At 38.9% G+C, this 20,872-nt stretch overlaps 1 protein-coding gene across 1 annotated transcript in view; it reads right to left on the bottom strand.

Moving 5' to 3' along the window:
* Window positions 1–382: 382 nt before the first annotated feature.
* The window catches only part of cryl1 (crystallin lambda 1), a 47,457-nt gene continuing 26,967 nt past the window's right edge, over window positions 383–20,872 (bottom strand). Inside the window, 5 exon segments of the mRNA NM_001127026.1 lie at window positions 383–1,597; window positions 3,708–3,814; window positions 5,714–5,819; window positions 18,097–18,291; window positions 20,095–20,256. Coding sequence (NP_001120498.1) covers window positions 1,484–1,597; window positions 3,708–3,814; window positions 5,714–5,819; window positions 18,097–18,291; window positions 20,095–20,256 — 684 coding nt within the window. The 3' untranslated portion in view covers window positions 383–1,483.

Raw genomic sequence — 20,872 nt, forward strand, 5'->3', positions numbered from 1 at the left:
TTGCTAAAACAACATAAACTCTTATGTTGCTTTATAATAAATAACGGTATTAATAATGATAGACCTGCTTTAATGCATTTTATATTTTGTAAAGAGTACATAGTACATTGCACTATAATAAGGATGGATGGTGGCCCAAAAGAAAACCTTCAGATTCATTCCACAGTAGACTGAATATGATGTTAGTCCCACTGTTCTGGTTATATAAATATACAATGTACAGTTGGGTGGCTCATGTGGTCAGTGCAGGGTACCATGACTTGAGTATCACGTTGTCTTAATAGAGGAATAAGTCAACCAACGTGCACGATAAATGGATATAAACACCAGTGCAAGGCAAGGACATTCAGGACCCTAACATTAGGGGGGACAGATGAGCCCATTTTTTATAATGAAAGCAAAACTTTATTGAAAAAACAAAGATAACAAGGTAGACATAAAGACTGACAGCACAATTTTGTCACTTTGTACACATACAAACTATCATCAGCCCTCTACAGATTCCATATTAAAGAAATTAAGAAGAACATTTAGAAAACTAGTTATTTGACCAGTACTTGTCCATTCTGTACAATCAAGATTTCTCGGATTTTGTCATTTCAGCTTCAGGGATATTCAGCTTCAGGGATGCATTGAATTTATGGGCACAAATGGCCCCTGCCAATTGAGCACTTGTGATGGTAAATGATCACTCAGGAGATTAAGATATAACAAACCAAGCTTTATCGAGTCATAACTGATCAAGTCTTTTACACTAATGGTTGGTAGGACCTCTGTCTGCTGAAAAGGTGCTCTGGCCAGCCCAAGCCTATACTATGAGGATATTATAATCAGAAAACAATACCATTTGTTTAGTTAACGTTAAAGGTCAGGGTAATAAAAATATTCTTAAAAAATCATCTCATCTTCTAGAAAGCACAATTCTCTCATTAACCTTCACACCGTAGGGATTCTTCGAGCTATGAACATGGCTAAGACTGAAAGGGTGTGGGTTTTGTTTAGCCACTAAATAAACAATGTTGCTAATACACTGGAATTAAAGAAAATATTTTTACTTTGAAAAGAGAGAAATAATTGATAAGGCAATTAAAATGAAGTGTTGTAATTTTCTTGCATTGTAATTTAGGAGCTAAGCTGAAAGTGCATATCAGATCTACAGCGAAAACATTTGAAGAAACTGGAATTTGTTAACATTTTATAAAGTAGGACTGAGCGATATCACTCACATCCTCTAATATACACATTATATATATATATATCAGATACTAGCACCAGTTGTCTTTATGGCAGGAACTATTATTATATAAAATATAAGGAACAATGATAATGCACTTGAAAAGGAAAAGTGTTGATCTTTCTTGGTATCCAACATGCCTTTATACTGAATTCAGTATATTTGCGACTTTTTGCAATAATCGTATTAGACGCTAAGTGCCGATGCACCCTGTGACACTTTGAATCATCTCTTGATTCCATTATGCAATTAGTTTTTCTTCATTTCTTTCTTCAGCTTAGCTAGGTGACTCAGACAGGTGTTCCTATATTCTCTCCCAGCCTTCAGCTGATCAGCTTTATCACGTACATCTTCCCACAAAGCCTGGAAAAAGTACAAACAATGGCATCATCACTGTTGTTGCAGATAATAACTGGGCAACATAAGCTAATATAGGGCAAGCCTTCAGTCACTTCAATAGCCACTGTACATGCTATGTCTTCATTTCTCTCCATCTGTCCTAACTCCTAGACATGCAGGATAAAGGTGGCCATACAGGTAGCAATAACGAACCCATGGTCACAGGAAAGATAGTTCTCACCCTCCATTGACATTCAGGGCTGAATTGACGTTAGGGCCAATTCAGCCCTAAATGTAGATTTTGCTAGATTTCAAAATCTTTTAACCTGCCAATCGCCGAAACGACGAAATCCACAGCCTTTGCGATATCAGCCATCTTGTCGAGCCACCATACATACACTGAATATCATACGAAACAAGGTTTTGTAAGATAATATTGGTGTGTGTGTGGCTGGCTTAATGCTCCTCTGATGTGCTTTATATCTGTGTAGCTCTGGTTTATGGATATATTTCTCCTGGGATGATAACACTTTTTGTAAATCAAATTCCACCATGGCTAATAGAATTTATGGTCTCTGCCAAGTCAAAAGATCAGTCACAGGAGGGTATGTGATCCTGATATGTATATACTGAGGCTGTTGATCAACAAGTTATCATACTCTTCTCCAATAAATTGCAATTTATAAAATCAACTTCTTCCCAGAATCTTCTTTACCTTGGTAGGAAGGTAAAATTGTCTGGCTATACAATACTGGTACACACTCTTCTATGTGTGGAATTATCTTGTTCTTGCAGATACACTGGAGACAGTTTGTTCCCCTGTGAGTATATTATATGGATATCTCTCATATCGTAGGAGGCATTTCTGGCCACAGCTGTAAGAGATGGTGTCCTCCTAAGGCTAATGGCACACACCTATGGAAAAACAGCTCCTAGCATCAGTCTTTTTCCTATTTCGCACTGAAATCCACCACGTACCCCTGAGCCCAGGAGTGACGCAGTGGCTCCAGGTGCAGGCAAGAAAGTGTGGGGGCTGATTCTCGGCCTGCGTTTTTCTGTAGGCCAAGAATCAGGCCCATGTGGCATTACCCTAAAGCAATCCTTTGAGGAACTTTCCTGAGAACTTAAATAAGATTCAGGCATGGCGAATGGGATCTAGGGTTTTGTAATAGACTTATTAGCCAGGTTTAAGAAAGACTGTCTTAACATTTTAGTAAGGTGCCAAAGTGTGTTTTTGGCCAGATTGGCAGGCAAACTGCAAATCTTGTAGTCGCCAGTAACTGAGAGGGGGGTTTGACAGAAGAAAGAAGTGGTCTGATTAACAGGTAAAGAACTAGTACGTAGAACAAAAGTAACAAGCAGACATGAGTGGTAGAGCCATAGTAGCCTGCTTGAGGTCCTTGACCCTGCTGATATCAAGCTGTTTATGGCACGATTATTACAGTGTGCTTTAAAACAATAACTATGGGAACTGCTTACTGTGCGGTGGCACTCAAATGATAAATAAGCCTTAGTACTCAGTGCTCCTAGTGTGTGCATCCAGAGTATATCTGCTAGCATTACATCTTGTGTAAAACACTGCAGTAGCATAGTCTGCAAACAGAAGATTTAGATAAGGCAGAAATGCAGTCTAGTAACCAACAGATTGCTTTCAAGGGAATATAATGTAGATTGTGCCTACCAATGTTGCCACTTTCTGCCTTATCTAAATCTCAGCAGACTTGGAGCCAGCAGGACAGCCCGGACTACAGGACAATATATTTGAACTGCACAGTAGCATATACTAAAATGGGAAAAAAATGCCTATGCAGAAATCAAGAGAAAACCTGGGGAAGTTCTCATGTGATGCTACTCTCTGAAGTAACTGCTCTAGGGCCCTTATACTCACACATCATTCCTGAACATTCACTTATGGAGCACTGTGTGTAGCCAAGACTATATTTGCATGTTTCCAGGTCATTTCACTTAAGAGGAATTTGTCTCTAAAGCAATAATGTTCTTAGGAAGGGTTGTGCAATGATGGGTAGGTGCCATGCCAGTATAAGCCCTCTGGCAAGCAAGATATGAAAGTCATTAGTATACAATACATAACCTATGGATAACATGATCCAACATGAAGGCGGTTAACACATACCTGATCAATTTTTTCTGCAACTTCTCCTTCAAAATCTGGCACCGGTCCGAATGTTGCTAGTACACGCTTGATGCCTTCCCCATACCTCTCACAGTAGCTTTTGAACCCTGGCGCATATTGGAACACAAGGTTCTTCAGTTAAACAAAGATATAGTTTTATAGTTCAACATTCTTAAACCTGACCCCCTTCTAATAGAAATGACTAAAGAAACATATCTGCCATTATTTGGAAAATTGTGGCATATATAAAGCACATTGGATCATGATTGTAACAATTTTTTTTAACACAAGCAACCATTATTTGTCGCGCGGCAAATTTTTCCACGGCGAAATTTGGCTCCCGTTTCATGAAAAGATCTGCTAAACACACAAATTTGCTGCGAATCTATGACTACCGCATTATTTCGCCCATCACTACACATCAATAATTCTATTGATGAACTAGAGAAAGTGAGTTCAGACTACTACAAAATGGTGAATATACATTAAATAAGGAAGATATTTACTATAAACACAATTTTCTGGTTAGGTTGAGTTATGTGGTTAGCTTATTATGGTTAGCTTGGGTAATGTATCCTGTATTTACTACAGAATGTGTGGTGTTTCTATGCTCAGAGTGAGGCTGATTCTGTAGGCAGGCTGCTGTATTTATATGTATATGCAATTGTAATTTCCTGATTTAATCTGCAAGTAACACATAGTCCCTGACCTCTTCTTCAATAAAATCCCTAAATGCAGAGCCCAGAGCTGCCGGGGCTGAGCACACAAATCAGTTCACACTGCTATCATGTTAAACTATTAGATGTTATTATAGAGCCACTCTTGTTAAAATGAAGACCAAAGTCTTTCTTCCTGGACTTTTGGAATACAATCTATTCAGTTCTCAGGTTTCTGTCTCATCAGCTGTTGGTTCTGTCATTGCCCTGTTTATTTGGTCTCCGGGATTCTGGCCAGTTTTCTCTATGCTCAGTCTATAGTCAATGAGCAGCAGTTATTCAGAGTGGAATCATTCCTACAATAAAGCCGCTTAAAGATATAAGCAAGTCCTGGGCATAAATCACTTTGAGAGGGGCCACAAGCACATATAATGAAACATAAGGAATAAATGGATTTGTGATGTTAATGATAAGGGATAAGCTTTGTGCATGTGCTGATCAGAATTCCTTTTGGAAAAGACAGGTGTTGTGGTATTAGAGAGTGAGTTGATCCTTACCCCCTCATAGCTTAATACTAATCATGTTAGAGATGGTATTGTGGCATAGATATTCTTTTTTTTTTTTTTTTTTTTTTAACAATTCTTTTATTGAGTTTGAATGTACATAGTTTGCAGTATTTTACAATCCAATGACATTTGTTTATTGTACAATAGGTAAATAAAACCAATTAACAATTTAACAGTAAAAACGTTGCAGTGTCTTCTTTGCTAATGCATATATTATATAGCCGTTGGTCTTTCCTTCTCAACCATCTGTGTACCATCCCGGGCATGATTAGGGTACTAGCTTCACACTTTTGTGTGAGGTGTGGGGGGGGGGGGGGCTGTCCAGGGAGGGTTTGGGAGTGGGGCCTTCCCTGGCCTAGAGATCTTAAGAGGGTTCTGCATCCAACCATGCTGCCCATATTTTGTCAAATTTTTGAGGGCACCCCCGTCTTATGTATGTCAACTTGTATAAGGGTATGGCTTTATTAATCATGGATTCCCATGCTGCAACTCTGGGGCCCTCAGGTGATTTCCAGTATAGAGCCACTGTTTTTTTGGCATACATGCATAATATAAGAAGTAGTGTTCTTTCAGCCCTATTAGGCGATAGGTCTTCTGGCATAGATATTCTTAGTCAACATATTGATCAGTGCCCATCTATGGGCCAGTCTTAAGGTCCCCATACACTATAAGATCCGCTCGCTTGGCGATGTCGCCAAATTGGCAGCTAAAATCTGGCACCATTACGCCTGGAATAGGGTTTGGTGGTCTGTAGAAGTAAGCCAGTTTAAGATTCTAATCTTACCTTCTGCATTAAGGTGAGCAGTTTCTAGTGGGCCAAGGAAGGCATATCTCATCCCTAGTCCTTCAGACATAACAAGGTCCACATCCCTAGGGGATATAACTCCATCCTACATAAAAACATTAGAATATGAATGATATGAATAACTATTGTGTATTTGTTTGTAGTTACATTTAAAAGTTACACCTATGTTCAAAAATATAAACAAAATCACAGTTCTCTTAACTCTTTTACTGCCAAGCACGTATGGCATACGTGCTGGCAGTAAAAGGGCTTAAACGCCAACGACGTGTCTCATACGTCGTTGGCGTTTAAGCGCTGCCCTCTGCAGCGGCGGCATGTGCCGCCGCTGCAGAGGGCTTCTAACAATGACAGCCCCCCTGGGCAATGTGCCAGGGGGGCTGTCATCAGGGTCCTGCGAACCGATCGCTCGCAGGACCCTCCAGGAAGCAGCAGATGCGATCGCATCGCATCTGCTGCTTCCTGCTTCCTCCCTCTCCCCCAGCGCCGGCCCAAATGACGAAGGAGGCGATCGGTCTTCAGGAACAGGTAAGGACTTTTTTTTTTATTGCATTTACACACTTTTACACACTTATACACACATTTACATACATTTATACACACTTACATACATTTACACACACTTACAGCACACATTTTAGCATTTTTTTATTTTATTTTATTTTTTTTTTTCATTTTTCACACTTTTATACACTTATTTACACTCATATACACACTTACACACTATCACACAACTTTTACACATGTACACACATGTATACACAAACACTTTGGTTTTTTTTGTTTTGCTTTTTTTTTTTTTTTTTTTTCATATTACCACTTTGTTTTTATTTTCTTTTACCTAAAAACTGTTTATTTTGACAGCGTAACTATTGGATCAGATATTCTGGCCACTAATTACACTGTCATGTAACTTATTTTGTTGTTTCACTGATTTGCACAATTTTTGTGGTTTTATCACATTTTATCCCTATATAAGTGTTCCTGATCTGTTTTTAGCGTAGCTTTGCCAGGTGTAACTTTGGTGTACAAAAATAACTTTACCTATTTTGAATTCATCAGAATGTGTACTTTCCAAAAATATATGGTTTTCTGGGGGTCACTGTATAGTTAGGGGGGGGTTACTGCACATAATACACTGACGGGGCTCTGTGTGCAAAAGCTGAGCTGGCAGGCGAGAAATCCTTATGCGCTATTTTCATTTAGGGTTCAGTACATACCGCAGACTTTGGTATATCTATGCATATTGGGCATCAAACTGTTCAGTAGGCCTCTGGTGTTCCTATTTGGGGTGACTTGCCTTTGTACGCAAGAAATTGTGTGAGATAAATGCGGCAAATTGCAACATTTTTAGGCGATTTTCTGAAATCTCATAAAAACCGATAACTTTAGGAAAGCTTTGCGGCTTGGTACTTTGGTGTAGAAAGGACTCTTTACCCTTGTTGGATTTGTCAGAATGTGTACTTTCCAAAAATATATGGTTTTGTGGGGGTCTCTGTATAGTTAGGGGAAGTTTTGGCACATAATACACTGACAGGGGGCTCTGTGTGCAAAAGCTGAGCTGGCAGGCGAGAAATCCTTATGCGCTATTTTCATTTAGGGTTCAGTACATACTGCAGACTTTGGTATATCTATGCATATTGGGCATCAAACTGTTCAGTAGGCCTCTGGTGTTCCTATTTGGGGTGACTTGCCTTTGTACGCAAGAAATTGTGTGAGATAAATACGACAAATTGCAACATTTTTAGGCAATTTTCTGAAATGTCATAAAAACCAATAACTTTAGGAAAGCTCTGCAGATTGGTACTTTGGTGTAGAAAGGACTCTTTACCCTTGTTGGATTTGTCAGAATGTGTACTTTCCAAAAATATATGGTTTTGTGGGGGATCTGTATAGTTAGGGGAAGTTTTGGCACATAATACACTGACAGGGGGCTCTGTGTGCAAAAGCTGAGCTGGCAGGCGAGAAATCCTTATGCGCTATTTTCATTTAGGGTTCAGTACATACCGCAGACTTTGGTATATCTATGCATATTGGGCATCAAACTGTTCAGTAGGCCTCTGGTGTTCCTATTGGGGGTGATTTGCCTTTGTACGCAAGAAATTGTGTGAGATAAATGTGACAAATTGCAACATTTTTAGGCAATTTTCTGAAATGTCATAAAAACCAATAACTTTAGGAAAGCTCTGCAGATTGGTACTTTGGTGTAGAAAGGACTCTTTACCCTTGTTGGATTTGTCAGAATGTGTACTTTCCAAAAATATATGGTTTTGTGGGGGATCTGTATAGTTAGGGGAAGTTTTGGCACATAATACACTGACAGGGGGCTCTGTGTGCAAAAGCTGAGCTGGCAGGCGAGAAATCCTTATGCGCTATTTTCATTTAGGGTTCAGTACATACCGCAGACTTTGGTATATCTATGCATATTGGGCATCAAACTGTTCAGTAGGCCTCTGGTGTTCCTATTTGGGGTGACTTGCCTTTGTACGCAAGAAATTGTGTGAGATAAATGCGGCAAATTGCAACATTTTTAGGCGATTTTCTGAAATGTCATAAAAACCGATAACTTTAGGAAAGCTTTGCGGCTTGGTACTTTGGTGTAGAAAGGACTCTTTACCTTTGTTGGATTTGTCAGAATGTGTACTTTCCAAAAATATATGGTTTTGTGGGGGTCTCTGTATAGTTAGGGGAAGTTTTGGCACATAATACACTGACAGGGGGCTCTGTGTGCAAAAGCTGAGCTGGCAGGCGAGAAATCCTTATGCGCTATTTTCATTTAGGGTTCAGTACATACTGCAGACTTTGGTATATCTATGCATATTGGGCATCAAACTGTTCAGTAGGCCTCTGGTGTTCCTATTTGGGGTGACTTGCCTTTGTACGCAAGAAATTGTGTGAGATAAATGCGACAAATTGCAACATTTTTAGGCGATTTTCTGAAATGTCATAAAAACCAATAACTTTAGGAAAGCTCTGCAGATTGGTACTTTGGTGTAGAAAGGACTCTTTACCCTTGTTGGATTTGTCAGAATGTGTACTTTCCAAAAATATATGGTTTTGTGGGGGTCACTGTATGGTTAGGGGAAGTTTTGGCACATAATACACTGACAGGGGGCTCTGTGTGCAAAAGCTGAGCTGGCAGGCGAGAAATCCTTATGCGCTATTTTCATTTTGGGTTCAGTACATACCGCAGACTTTGGTATATCTATGCATATTGGGCATCAAACTGTTCAGTAGACCTCCGGTGTTCCTTTTTGGGGTGATTTGTCTTTATCTGATCTTTATCAAGAAATTGTGAGAGATAAATGCGGCAAATTGCAACATTTTTATGCGATTTTCGAAAATGTCATATAAATCTGCAAACTTAGGAAAGCTTTACAGCTTGGTACTTTGTAGCAATAAGAAATATTTACCCATTATAGATTCGGGGGGATGTGTATTTTCCAAAAATATATGGCTTTCTGGGGTGAATGTACTTTTTTTGTAGCATTATCCCACATAAAGGATGTAAATGTGTTGATTTTGCAGGAGCTGAAATGATAGATCATATGGGGGTATGTTCCCATTGGGGCCCCTACATGCCACATACTTAGGTAAACCTATACATATTGGGCATCAAACTGTTCAGTGGACCCCTGGCGTTCAAATTCAGGGTGTTTTATCTTGGTACCTAATGCTATGTGGGAGATAAGATGCTTCAAAATGGAAGCTTTGAGGGGATTTTTGGAAATGTCATCAAAATTGCTAACTTTAGAAAAGCTGTGCGGCTTGGTACTTTGGAGTAGAAAGACATGGGTACCCATTTTAGATTCGGGGGAATGTGTACTTTCCAAAAATATATGGCTTTCTGGGGTGAGCGTACTTTTTTGTAGCTTTATCTCACATATAATGATGTAAATGTGTTGATTTTGCAGGAGCTGAAATGACAGAAATGACAGTATATATGGGGGTATGTTCACATTGGGGCCCCTACATGCCACATACTTGGGTAAACCTATACATATTGGGCATCAAACTGTTCAGTGGACCCCTGGTGTTCAAATTCAGGGTGTTTTATCTTGGTACCTAATGCTATGTGGGAGATAAGATGCTGCAAAGTGGAAGCTTTGAGGGGATTTTTGGAAATGTCATCAAAATTGCTAACTTTAGAAAAGCTGTGCGGCTTGGTACTTTGGAGTAGAAAGACATGGGTACCCATTTTAGATTCGGGGGAATGTGTACTTTCCAAAAATATATGACTTTCTGGGGTGAGCGTACTTTTTTGTAGCTTTATCCCACATATAATGATGTAAATGTGTTGATTTTGCAGGAGCTGAAATGACAGAAATGACAGTATATATGGGGGTATGTTCACATTGGGGCCCCTACATGCCACATACTTAGGTAAACCTATACATATTGGGCATCAAACTGTTCAGTGGACCCCTGGCGTTCAAATTCAGGGTGTTTTATCTTGGTACCTAATGCTATGTGGGAGATAAGATGCTTCAAAATGGAAGCTTTGAGGGGATTTTTGGAAATGTCATCAAAATTGCTAACTTTAGAAAAGCTGTGCGGCTTGGTACTTTGGAGTAGAAAGACATGGGTACCCATTTTAGATTCGGGGGAATGTGTACTTTCCAAAAATATATGGCTTTCTGGGGTGAGCGTACTTTTTTGTAGCTTTATCTCACATATAATGATGTAAATGTGTTGATTTTGCAGGAGCTGAAATGACAGAAATGACAGTATATATGGGGGTATGTTCACATTCGGGCCCCTACATGCCACATACTTGGGTAAACCTATACATATTGGGCATCAAACTGTTCAGTGGACCCCTGGTGTTCAAATTCAGGGTGTTTTATCTTGGTACCTAATGCTATGTGGGAGATAAGATGCTTCAAATTGGAAGCTTTGAGGGGATTTTTGGAAATGTCATCAAAATTGCTAACTTTAGAAAAGCTGTGCGGCTTGGTACTTTGGAGTAGAAAGACATAGGTACCCATTTTAGATTCGGGGGAATGTGTACTTTCCAAAAATATATGACTTTCTGGGGTGAGCATACTTTTTACTAGCTTTATCCCACATATAATGATGTAAATGTGTTGATTTTGCAGAAGCTGAAATGACAGTATATATGGGGGTATGTTCACATTCGGGCCCCTACATGCCACATACTTGGGTAAACCTATACATATTGGGCATCAAACTGTTCAGTGGACCCCTGGTGTTCAAATTCAGGGTGTTTTATCTTGGTACCTAATGCTATGTGGGAGATAAGATGCTTCAAATTGGAAGCTTTGAGGGGATTTTTGGAAATGTCATCAAAATTGCTAACTTTAGAAAAGCTGTGCGGCTTGGTACTTTGGAGTAGAAAGACATGGGTACCCATTTTAGATTCGGGGGAATGTGTACTTTCCAAAAATATATGACTTTCTGGGGTGAGCGTACTTTTTTGTAGCTTTATCCCACATATAATAATGTAAATGTGTTGATTTTGCAGGAGCTGAAATGACAGAAATGACAGTTCATATGGGGGTATGTTCACATTGGGGCCCCTACATGCCACATACTTAGGTAAACCTATACATATTGGGCATCAAACTGTTCAGTGGACCCCTGGCGTTCAAATTCAGGGTGTTTTATCTTGGTACCTAATGCTATGTGGGAGATAAGATGCTTCAAAGTGGAAGCTTTGAGGGGATTTTTGGAAATGTCATCAAAATTGCTAACTTTAGAAAAGCTGTGCGGCTTGGTACTTTGGAGTAGAAAGACATGGGTACCCATTTTAGATTCGGGGGAATGTGTACTTTCCAAAAATATATGACTTTCTGGGGTGAGCGTACTTTTTACTAGCTTCATCCCACATATAATGATATAAATGTGTTGATTTTGCAGAAGCTGAAATGACAGAAATGACAGTTCATATGGGGTATGTTCACATTGGGGCCCCTACATGCCACATACTTAGGTAAACCTATACATATTGGGCATCAAACTGTTCAGTGGACCCCAGGCATTCATATTTAGGGTGTTTTATTTGGTTACTTTATGACCTGTAGGAGATAAGATACTATAGACTAGAAGCTTTGAAGCGATTTTTAAAAAAAATCACAAATTTTGATAAAAACCAATAACTTTAGGAAAGCATTGCGACTTGATAGTTTGGAGTAGACAGACAGTTGTGCCTATTCTGTATTCCCCAGAATCTGTTCTTTCCAAAAATGTACAATTTTCTGGGATAAACCTTCTGTTAGTGGAATTTTGGCCTTGAAATCCAAAGTATGCAGTTTTTTTGGAGCAGTGCTTTGGGAATTTGGTAGTGTACTGCTGGGAGTTTTTGACCTATACAAGTGAGAAATCTCCATAAAACTATATATATTTGGTATTGGCACGTTCAGGAGACATGGGACTTTCCAAATCAGTTGTATATTCGTGCATAAAATAATTTTTGTTTCTAGTATGTGTGATTATATTATGGAAAATTTGATTTTTTTTGCATTTTTAGACATTTAGAAGCCTATATCTTGTTACAGAATTGGAATTACACAAAAATTCTACCATATTTTGAAAGCTTAGGTTGTTCTGAAAAAAACGATATATTGTTTTCCTTGGTAAACTAAAAGTCCCCCCGAGGAAAGGCCCCTAAAGTGAAACAGTGCAAAATGTTCAAAAACTGTCTGGCAATACAAGTTCCGCTTTGACCAAAATGGCTGGCAGTAAAAGGGTTAAAACACATTAAGTTCTCCTGTAACAATTATACAAATAATTCACCCCCCCCCCCCAAACTCCAGATAGAAGATCTTTTTTTGCAAACATATTCACCTTTATCCACCAAGTTGTGCCCAGGCCAGCTGGTGTCTTGTAACGTGACTATAACACAATTGCAAGGTAAACAGAAAGATTGTGGCCAGCCATTTTAGGAAAGAGTCAATAATACCACTTTTTCATTAAATTTATACATAATAACAAGAACATAACTGTGAATCAGGTTTAATGTTTCCATTACCTAAATGCATGGAGCAAATAAAAATCAAAATACATTGGCCATTTAATGATTTATTCCTTCCCACCATGATAGCAATGGCTGGGTGGGTATGAAATGGATAGGAAAACTTTTCTTTTGAGTGTCAGTCCTTAAGTATTAAGATTGCCAAACCCCATCTTTACTATGTAAAAGTCAGAAAGGTGACCAATTAACCTATATTTGCACAGAGATGTGCCCAAGTAAACAAATACACCTGCACTATAAAGTGACAAAAATAACAGATGAGACTTTTTGTAAAAATTAAAAAAAGGAAAACAGAGTATTGCAAAAAGTGCTTCAGACAGAGTATACAGACAGGGTTTATTAGGTGGTAGCATAAACTGCCCTGATGCCCTGTGGCATACAAATGGCTTGGAAATATAGTTGATATTGGCTATTCTGCCCAGCCAAATCTGTGCCTGTATGGCTAGTTTAGGGAAAGAGTGTGAAACAGAGAGAAATAACAGCTCAAATAGATAAAATATGGGCTTAATGCAAGACGTTCAAGTCAGCAGGATAGAAGTTTTGTGCCAAGTGAAAAGTGCTGACTCCAAAGGGGCTGTTTTACAAAGGTCAGACAGACTCTAGTGTAAAATAAATGTAGCGGGTGTGAACTTAACATGCAAACATAGTCATCTTAACATGCTTTTTGCCTGCCAGCTTTGTTATTAGTGGATTTTTTTGTGTGAGCGTCTGGTTAAGGAGCCCATTAATGAGTACAGTAGGTTAAATGGAGTTCACCAAAAAGGCTTGCTTATGCATTTAATTGCACAAGTTGTGAGATCTGTTTAGTCATACAGCTATAACATTACAGAGCTAGGGCAAACAGTGACGATATAGAGTTAAACAGAAACCAAAGACTGGGAACTAATGTCCTTCTCTTTTTATTTTCTGTATTCCAAATCTCTTTTATTGATGTTCATTTACATAACATTCCACATTCAATTTCCCGTTACTTATCATATTAAATGACAATTATTATATTTATTTCTCTCACAATATTTGCTCATCTAATGAGGATTATAATTTTAGGAACAAATGCAAAAGGAGAAGAGTATGAGTACATTAGGTAAGTAACTTAAAGTACCATAAAGTGCTTTCCTTGTTTACGTTAAAACTATCCTATCTATAGAACAATAATAAGACATAGTATGATAGTCTGTTGTGCAAGTTTAAGTAGGATACCCATGGTTGCCATGTTGCTATAGATTTTTGCTGTGTTGGTGACAAGGAAGACATAATCTCCTCCATTAGGTATATTTCATTCACACTTGCTATCCACTGTTTTATTGTGGGGGAGTTAATATCCCTCCATTCCCTTGAAATTAGAATTTTTGCTGCTAGTATCAATTGTATAAGGAGACTTTGTTTAAATGCTTTCTCAGGCTTATCCGTATGGTATAACAAAATTAGTTGTGGATTAAAGTCTATTTGGCAACCAAGGATCTCCTTACTTATTTTTTCTACCTGTTGTAAACTAGGGCATGCAAACCATATATGGGACAATGTCCCTTTGCCACTGTTGCACCTCCAACATATATCATCAGACATTAAATGCATCTTATATAATTGTGTTGGTGTTCTATACCAATATGATAAAATCTTATATGCATTCTCTTGAAATTTGTTGCTTATGGAGCATTTTGCTATCAGTCTAAAAGAGTTTTAATAATCCAAAAAAACATGAATTGAGCAGAAAAACTTAAGTTAAATTCACTAAAAGGTCCTGAAAGTTAAGCAATTTAAATCAACACATAAATTTTTTAGTGAAAAGAACAGACATTTATTGGCTCAGAAAATTTAACACAAATTCACAAAATGTATGTGTTGATTTAAAAGAGTTTTACCATTCTTCTCCTTCCAGGTTGATCTGTAGTTCCTGCATCCAAGTGCGCACAAAACAAGGTAAGTTAGCATATCGCATGCTTTTTTGCGTTAAAATTGACGCGATTGGCTAAAGTATTTTGCGCTACCATATGCGTTAATTTTACCGCTTTGAGTTAATTTGAGCGCAGAAATAATACTAACGCATGATTCCCAAACACTTAGACGGGCTAAATATCGCATTAGTCTGTGCGAAAATTAACACCTACTTGGGGCAGGCTGTAATTATAGAAAAGTACAGTTCATGAGCTTTTGGCAACACAATATGGACTTTGCAGTGGGATTTATTCAAGTCTGTGTTGGCCCCAGAGTGATGCAGCCGCCAGTTTGCAGGGAAATGGGCATTTTCTTAAAAGTAGTTTTACGAAAGTAATGGCGTGTATGGCTAATATGGCGTGTGTTTTTCCGCACATGGCAACTATTTGTGCGCGATGAGTTGATTAGTGCACGTTCCGTCAAATACCGCACGAAAATAGTCAGACAAATTGTTTCTGTTAGCTTCGATTGCAGACATTGTTTAGGTAGTTCTCAAAGCGTCTTCTAATTGCAAACTTTGTAAACCAAAGGCGTTGGACATTCCTTTATCAATGATTCCTGGAATAGATTGTTACTCAGTGGTATCAATGACGATGGAAAAGGCAAGAGATTATATTTATTATTTAAGCTTGACCAAGTATCTATCATTGCTAGTATCTGAGAGTTGTTCCTTACTGTTAGTTCTTTGAGTTTTGTTTTATTCCACACTACATTTGCCAGTGTATGACCTGACCAATTCTCTTCCAATACTAAAAATATTCCACCAGTTTAGTTGTTATGCCTGGTAATAGGAAAACAAGTCCAGGAGACCTAAGTCACCTTTTTCTTTTGGCTTGTATAATATAGACTGTCATATTCAGGGTCTTTTCCCGGCCCAGATAAATTTGCTTATTGCCCTTTTAGGGTCTGAATAAAGGAATTAGGTAGAGCAATTGTTACAATACCTTGGGAAGTATTACCGTATATACTCGAGTATAAGCCGAGTTTTTGAGCACTAAAAATGTGCTTAAAAAGTGAACCTCGGCTTATACTCGCGCTTATACTCACATATATACGGTAGCGCCGACCTAACGTGCATACTGACGCGCGCGTGCGCGTCATTGTACGTGCGGCATAGTTGACGAGCATCGGCTTCTCCTCACAGGTATGCGCATCAGGGCACCGGTCTGTAGCGCCGCTTTGTGTAATTTAATTATTAGTTTTTGGGTATTCGCTGAACTTTCAGGGCAACGATCTGTAGCGCCGCTTTGTGCCATTTCATTATGGGTATTCGCTGAGCTCTCCCCTTGCGCCTCAGCAGCACAATCTCTCATTGCACCTCAGACACCAGACCTTTAGCCCTGAGTGACTACAAATATCTGCATAGTTATTTTTTTAAAGGTTCATTGGGAATGTCAGATCCCTCAGACATAAGGCAGATATTATAGGAGGGGTGCAGGCACTTTTACATAAGGATTTCCTTGTATGCCCCCCTCCCATATTGCCAATAAATGGGCCATAAAGTGGGGTGTAATCCAATGCAAACACCATGGTTCCCACTTTCAATGGAGCCCCACAGAACAGTAGCTGCACACAGAGGCAATGGTGCCCTACATACCCATCCATAGGCGAAATGGAACAATATATATAATTACCCCTTATTGGGGGCAGAACAATCCTATTGGGTTTATTTCATGGTTAAATGATTCCATATCTTGCTATCTTGCTCCCTTCCCATTGTTCTGCTGATTGGTTGCTGGGGGTGAGGGGGGGATATCACTCCAACTTGCAGCGCAGCAGTAAAGTGTGCCTCAGTCTGAGCTTTCAGAAGGAGCCAGCGCTACACATTAGAACTGCTTTCAGCTAACCTATTGTTTCTCCTACTCCCATGTAACTGGAGGAGTCCCAAGCCGGACTTGGATTTCTTACTATTGAGTGCTATTCTGATGTATACTGGGAGCTGCTATCTTGATGCTTTCACATTGTTCTGCTAATTGGCTGCTGGGAGGGGGGTGATATCACTTCAACTTGCAGTAGCGGCTGCATTTCCCTCGGCTTATACTCGAGTCAATAAGTTTTTCCAGCTTTCTTAGGTAAAATTAGGTACCTCGGCTTATATTCGGATCGGTTATATTGTATGCAATATAAAATGATACTTTTAAATGGGGTGTTCACCTGCCAAACACTTCAGTTCAGGTGTTTACAGACAGTATACTTGAATTAAACACTTGCAATAGCTTTCTTTTTTTTTTCTTTTCGTTTTTGTGACTGCTTTTATAAAAATTCTAAGTTTCATTTTTCACTTTCTCAAGTCTCCCTAAAGCAGCTCTGGTCTGTAAACTGCTGGTTGAATGCTGAAAGCTGTAGTAAAATGACATCTGGGTGTTGACTAGAGACACCCCCGGCTCTTTAAGGCTCTAGCATTTCCGCAGCAAGGTAGTGATCATGGTCATCTAATCCAGCTATACTGTTGACTTGCCACAGGCAGCAAATTCCCACCAGAACATCAATACATGGTATAGAAAAGGATTCCACTGGCAGGTGTACCTCATGTTGTCATGCTGTGTGAAGGAAAGGTAATAAAGGGTGGTAGGGAAGCTGTCAGAAGCACTCATGCAGATATGTTTTCCCTTGTGCATATTACTGTGTACAAGGAAATACACTATATGGCGAATAGTATCCAGACACCTGCCTGTCCAACTAAACCAAGTGTCATTGTAAGTCCTCCCTTTGCTGCTATAAAAGTTCTTCCACAGACTTCCCCAAACTGTTGCCAAAAACAGAAAACACAGAATTGTCAAAAATGGCATTGTAGGCCTAGCCAAAACCATGGAAAATAGCCCCAAACCATTACTCCTCCTCCACTGAACTTTACCGTCAGCATTATGCATTCAGACAGGTAGTGTTCACCTGGCATCTGCTAGACTTATTCACCCGAACAACCTTTATGCCAGGTATTTGACAAACACTTGACATTGCAAATTTCACATACTGATGTTAGATATGTTTGCCTCTGATTAACCACAAAACCAAACCCCAAGCTACCCACAGCTAGTTCTTGTGCTGACATGACTTTCAGAGATAGTTTGGTACTCAGCCGTAAGCAGAACCATATTTCTAATATAGGCTTATGTCCCATGCCTAGAGCTGCAGCACAAAAGGATGGGTGCCTGTATGGTAAAGAAAAAACAGACAAAAAAATTAAAAGTGCCATTAAATCCAAAGGCAAAGCAGAGGGTGGGGGTACCCTTTTCTGCTGCAACTGGAGCATGCACAGGACCTTCTGGACATGCACTGATCACCAAAAAAAAGTTAGCAAGGAACCTAAATGATGTCCTGGCAGTGAGAGTGGCAGAGTTCTAACTGAATATATGTAATTTTCAATGAAATGCCTAGATACTTTTTGCAAAATATGTGTCCAGATACTTAGGTCATACATGAAGTAGTGTAAATTTACCTGCACAAGCCTCCATGCTTCACTAATCACTGCATACTGAAGCCTATTTAGCACAAACCCATCCATCTCCTTCATTAATTTCACTGGTGACTGACCAACTTTCTTCATAAGGTTGTATGTTCTTTCAACTGTGGCCATTTCAGTTTGTGGATGGGGCACAAGTTCAACCAATGGGACATAATATGGTGGATTCACCTACAAACAGAAAAACATACATCTAACTTTATTCTTTGAGTACAACAGGCAACTTTAAAACATTTTGCATTGTTTGAATTGAATTATATTTATCAGTGATATGTGCTTTACATAGAGAGTACCCCCTAACGTTTCTCTAATATAAAATATATACATTATAGACAATATATATTCCACACCTTACAAAACCCTTAAGTCATTTCATGCAATTTCTTTTTGAATATAGTTAAGCTTGCCTGATGGAGATAATCTAGTTTTTATTTATTTATTTTTGTTATGGAGAACACACTCAGCAACTCAGTTTGGTTATGGAGGAAATACCTAGGCATTGTGGCAGTCATCGTGGTAATAGCTTTATTGGGGCAGTCTACCAGCAAAGTGTTTCTTTGCTAATTGGTAGTAGGACACTGTTTTAATATGTCATGCTAACATAATCCCTGCTTGTCATCCCATCTTTATATCTACATCAGATTAGAAGCTTTGGTTTGCAACAGACACATATGAATGTGGCAAATGTAAGAGGCTTGTTTATACAAGTTGTGTTTTTGTCTGTTTAATAAATGTCTTTTAATTATGCTTTTATGGGAAAGGGCTAGAGGCCAATAAAGCAGAATAAAGGAATAATATGAAAGAAAATAGAAAAGAGGGTTCATTTATCACATGCAAAATGCAATGGTATAAAAGCATAGGTCAAGATTCTGGCTTTTTTTTATTACAGCTCACCTGTACCCCTGGGGTAGCACAGCTTTCTGTATGCCAAGCTGCTTGTACCTGCCCCTGCAGCATACGGAAGGGGCGGCACATTGGTACGGTGCAGGTGTTCTCCTCAGTTCATCCATAGACTGCATTAAGTGCAAAGGAATAAGAACCAAAGCCCCTACACTTAGGGGGCGGATTTACTAAAATAATTTCTCATTTTTATATATTTTTTTTAAAGAAAAAAACTTATTTTCATGAATGGCAGTCATTTATCAAAAGATCTGAACTGTAAAAGCACAACTGGGAAAAGGTTGACAAACCCACAACTTCTTCGACTATAAAACCATGATGCAAAGAAAGATCTTCCAAATGTAAAGGGACATCTTCCATTGACTTCTGCATGATCATTTTTTTTGGCCACAGAGTGTATATTTGAGTTCACTGTATCGATTTGAATGGGTGTGGTTTGAAGCGGGTGCAGTAAAAAAGGGGAGTGGTCAAAACTGGTTTCCATTATCGGCTTCCAAACTGGCTTCCATTATTCTTCACCTATAAAACCATGAAGCAAAAAAAGATCTTCCAAATGTAAAGGGACATCTTCCATTGACTTCTGCATGATCATTTTTTTTGGCCGCAGAGTGTATATTTGAGTTCACTGTATCGATTTGAATGTTATATTGCAAAAGTGAGGTAAAATGTAATGTAATATGACATAATATAATTCTTTCACATATAAATGAAGGGGGATATCCCTACAGTGAGCACCAACCATTTGGGTCTTTGCTGCGCTACCACCATTAATATGGGTATGGTCTTGTGATAACATGGGTGTGGTTTGAAGCGGGTGCAGTAAAAAAGGGGAGTGGTCAAAACTGGTTTCCATTATCGGCTTCCAAACTGGCTTCCATTATTCTTCGACTAGAAAACCATGAAGCAAAGAAAGATCTTCCAAATGTAAAGGGACATCTGCCACTGACTTCTATATGATCACTTTTTTTTTGGCCACAGAGTGTGTATTTGATGTACACTTCACTGTATCCATTTGAATGTTATATTGCAGAAGTGAGGTAAAATGTGCCAATCTGAACCAGGAAAAATACTTACGGGATGTGCAACAATGCAGTTCTTGACATGCTGCAGTCCAGTAAACATGCTTGTAGGTGAGAGGCAGGATGTTGAGCTACTTATTATCGTTGAGTCATCGACATACAGATCTAATTCAGAAAAAATCTTCTGTTTTAGATCCAGATTCTCAGGAACACACTCCTATAAAAGAATATGAAATAATGCTTTATACTGCCAAATTAAACCCCATAAAAGAAGACTGAAAAGGTAGAAATTAATAAGGAGACAAAGCATCTGGTACTAACATGTCTGTCATCAAGGCCCATCTCCCTTATATGTACATTATGGAGGACCATTATATTGGGAAAAGATCAGCAATGATTCCACATATTTACATTTATTATTCACTGTGTTAAGGACTTTCATGTCTGTCATTTGATTTTATTTGATCATTTTTATACAAAGTTTGGTGAAACTGAACCATATGTTTTGGCATTTTTGAAATCCACTATTAGGGCTATAAAATGTGGTAAAATATTTATTTTTCACTGTCCCTTCTTAAATTGCATATACGTGCTGTGCATTTTGGGCTCTGCCAGTTTTACCACCCCGCGGTTTGGATTTTTCAACAACAGCGAAAGTGTAAACAGCTTCTTTCAGAATGACGGTAACTTCATCCAAGGTTTCAGTGCAAAGCCATAAAAGAAACGCAAAGAATAGTCTCTTTGTCAGAGCGAATGTTGAAATGCCATGCTCTGCTTTTCGGATCAAATGATAACCAGGGGTAAAAGAGATCAAGGCTGCAAGAAACTAAATC

Source organism: Xenopus tropicalis, chromosome 2, assembly GCF_000004195.4.
Source record: "Xenopus tropicalis strain Nigerian chromosome 2, UCB_Xtro_10.0, whole genome shotgun sequence".
In the NCBI taxonomy this organism is placed as follows: domain Eukaryota; kingdom Metazoa; phylum Chordata; class Amphibia; order Anura; family Pipidae; genus Xenopus; species Xenopus tropicalis.